The sequence below is a fragment of the Gavialis gangeticus genome, unplaced genomic scaffold, assembly GCF_001723915.1.
Source record: "Gavialis gangeticus isolate Ggan-Ray unplaced genomic scaffold, GavGan_comp1, whole genome shotgun sequence".
Taxonomy (NCBI): domain Eukaryota; kingdom Metazoa; phylum Chordata; order Crocodylia; family Gavialidae; genus Gavialis; species Gavialis gangeticus.
The window spans coordinates 11728270-11731895 of record NW_017729017.1 but is presented as its reverse complement, the minus strand read 5'-3'; the positions used below and the strand labels follow the sequence as shown (position 1 = coordinate 11731895).

General features: G+C 46.7%; 1 protein-coding gene across 1 annotated transcript in view; it reads left to right on the top strand.

Moving 5' to 3' along the window:
- The window catches only part of ZNF341 (zinc finger protein 341), an 85268-nt gene that overhangs the window by 64365 nt on the left and 17277 nt on the right, over positions 1-3626 (top strand). Inside the window, exons 9-10 of the mRNA XM_019513103.1 lie at positions 912-1102; positions 2053-2246. Coding sequence (XP_019368648.1) covers positions 912-1102; positions 2053-2246 — 385 coding nt within the window. The remainder of the gene's footprint in view (positions 1-911; positions 1103-2052; positions 2247-3626) is intronic.

Below are 3626 nucleotides of genomic sequence, written 5' to 3'. Positions count from 1 at the left end.
GCAGGGACAGAAATAAGCTGGTAGCAGCATCCAGACACGAATGGCCCAGTATTTGGATCCAGGGTTCACTGCTTTTGCCTTGCCATCAAGCTGCAAACTGTCCCCAAACTCTGGGTCCCAGTGCTCCGTAGACACACGGTTTGTGCTCCGGTGTCATCTTTGCAGCGTTTTTTATTTCAATTTTGCACTTTACCATGTGTTGAAACAATGGAAAGGATTTATGAATAAAGTGAAATAAGGCAGGAAGTGTGTGCGCGTGCGTGCGTGTGTGTGCGTGCGTGCGTGCGTGTGTTGGGGGGGTACTTCCTGGTCATGGAGCAGGAGGGGGTTTTATTTTAAGCCAAGGAAACAAAGTCAAGTGGCAGGTTTGGTCAGTGTAGAAAAATGTGCTAGCTACAGAGCTCTTCCTTTCCCACTCCTACGTCCTATATTCTTGGGTTATAACTGAGGGCCTTTTGACAGTAGTGGGAAGAGACAGTGGCAAACCCAACCAGACAGCACAGCCCAAGATGGAAGGTAGGGAGTACCTGTGAAGGAGCAGCTAATTGCTTAATTGATGAATCATTAGGCTGAGCTGTTTTCCTTTTTAACCTTATAGGCTAGGAGTGCTAGTCTCCTTTATCCTCTCCCAGTCCTCTCTTCTTCTGCCTGCCCTGCCCCTTTTGGTTCCTGCTGGGGCATTGCAGTGGCTTCCCTTCCCTTCCCCCTTGCCAGGCTGCACCCCACCCTGCATTAAACAATAACCAGTTATCAGTGAGGTTGTCTTTTAAATAATTAATCGTTTAACCTTTCACATCCCTAGCAGAGAGGTTCTCAGGTTGGTCCTGGGTCAGCTGGCCACTGGGTTACTCATTTGGAGACTGCCTGTTCCAGTGTTTGCTCACTGTTGACATGTTGCCATCTGCTCTCAGTCACACAGGTGAGAAGCCTTTCCAGTGTATCGTGTGTGGTCGAGCCTTCGCCCAGAAATCTAATGTGAAGAAGCATATGCAAACCCATAAGGTGTGGCCTCCAGGACTTGGATGCACCATCTCCCGCAACTCTATTACAGTACAGGTCATGGCACTGAATCCCAACCAGCAGGAGGATGAAGAGAATACAGGTTCGCTGCATGTGGGTGTGACTGTTAGATGGCAAAGTATTTCTCCCAGCAACACCAAACACCCTTTATTTCCAGCTCCTTCCTAACCTCTTCCCCCTGTCCTTCTGGATTAAGAGGCAGGGGGTTAGCTTTCCTTGGAGTTAATGCTTGTGCTGCCACAACTTGGATATGAGTGTTTAGCAGCATCTAATATATTAGTGTACAGAATATGGTTTTGACCTAATTGTGATTCTAACTCTTCTGGTTGTTTTGCAATACTTATGTCATGTAAAGTGGTGGCATCTGTCCTGACTGGCCCAATGAAAATGCTATTAGCATTGAGGAGCTCTCACTGGCATACAGTGGCATAGCTGAGGCATTTAATAATTACTCCCTAATTCTGTTATGGGGTGGAGCGGAGTACAACTCAGTTCTGCAAATCCTTAGTTGGCATGTAGACATAAAAAGCTATAGCTTCCCAATCCTCATCTGATAGATGGTCCCATAGGGAAACAGCTAGCATCTATAAATTAGATTAGCTTGAATGTTGCTCTAAATTATGCTGATGCTGGGGCAGTTAGTGAATCAGATATGCGTCAGCTGGCTAGCTAACGCCATGCAACTTCTGCACTAAGAATGCCTTAATGATGCAAGTGAGTCTGCCCTAGATTGTTGGTTCTTTGGAGTAGGTTTTTAATGAGACACCCAGTAGATCTCTGAGAGAACTGCAAGTAATAATGGGTACAAGAAGACCACCAATATAATCAGGTCCCTTGATTTAATTCACTTAGCTGAAAGAATTGAGTTTGGAGGGGAGCAGGCAGTTGGGATCAGAAATCAAAACTGGGCACTTGTACAGCAATGCAGAGCCCTGGCTTTAGTCCATTTTCAAAGTGGTTCTAAAACTACCTTCAAGAATGCTTCAGTTTGCCTTTTGTCTTTGACTTTCTCCCTCTGCCTTTGCCCTTTAGGTTTAAGCCAGGCATCCAGGAACCCTCTGCAACATCCTCAGGCCATGGCCTCTGTAGAAGAGAGCGAGGCTGGCAAATTGGAAGCCAAACAGGTTGTCTTGATTGACAGCTCTTATCAGTGCCAGTTCTGTCCCAGTAAGTTCAACACCTACTTCCAGCTCAAATCGCATATGACACAGCACAAGAATGAGCAGGTGGGTGATGAGCTGCGGATGCCTGATGTCTGTTGGGAAGTATTGGTAGCAGGGTTGAGGTCATGAACACGCATCATATTTACTGAGTAAATTGACTTTAGTCCATAGCAAAAGTAAAATGGACAAACAAGGCAGAGTCTTACATTGTGACTTGATTGGTTTAAGTCACTCCACGCCAGAGTAAAGTTGCCCCCATGAAGTGAGGAACAGCATTTTCCCAGTATGTTACCTGGGTGTGCAGAATGTGTACCTGCACCCCTAATCAGTTTTACCCTTGGTAGCCATAGACTCAGTAAACCAGGCTCCCTGCCACCTACTAGCCTGGCACTTCAGTAGCACCTAGTGCTTGGTACAGTTCGTCATGTGTCTGCTCCTTACTGTTAAATATATTTACTATGGAGTAAAATCCAGGGCCGATTACCCTTAGTAATCATTGTGTGTATTCACACTGTGAGATGTCAGTTTGGTTCTGAATGGGCCTTGCTTAATTAGGGCTCAGTTAGCCATGAGATAAGCCTAAAAAGTTCTGATTGTCCCCCCAGTATAAGGAGATGCCTCGCTGTATAAAGCACTCATGGCTCTTTGTATCTTTGTTATAAATAATAATTCATGGTGCTTGCATTTGTAAAGCTGCCTGGTGCACCTCTGCTCATTGGCTTTCCCTGCTTTGGTTTGGAATGTGTCAGTGCATTTTCTAAGGCAGACTTGTGACTGAGCAGTACTGTACCCTGGGTAGTCCTGCCTCCCCCTCCTTCCCTTGCGCCTTCCACGGAGAGCCTGCCTCTGGCTCTGGAGGCTCTGGTAGCAGGGAAGGAAGAAGCAGTGGTGGTAGCCCAGGAGCAGCAGCTAGAGGTTTGCTGCCAAGGGTAGATGTCAGCTAATTTTTTGCTAGAAACATACCTGTCTAGCAGCCAAGGAAACAACAGTTTTAGAGAGTAAAAAATGAGGTAACATCTCCCCCAAGCAAAAACTACATTTCCCAGAAATGTTATTGATACATTTTCCCACACTGCATCCACTTTTGTGCCTTCTCCTTGCCAGAGTTGGAGCCAGGAGGGGTGGGAGGTTTCCCAGCTGCCTGCGGAGGGTTTAGATTGAGAGTGTGGTCGGGGGTAGAAAGGTAAGAAAGATTTATTGACTTAACAAAAACACAACTACGTGTAGTAACAAGACAAACGTTGACAGACCAAAGCAATTTGCGTCGGCAGCTTATCGGCAGTCCCTCTGATGCCTGATACGCAGCAAGCTTCTCTTTCCACAAAGTCCAGTGAGGTCAGGCATCCCTGAACAATGCTGTCTGAGGGGTGCTGGGAAGGACCCTGGAATGCAGTTCTTGGGCTCCTCGAGGTCCACGGGCCCACTGATCCAGGCAACAGCTAA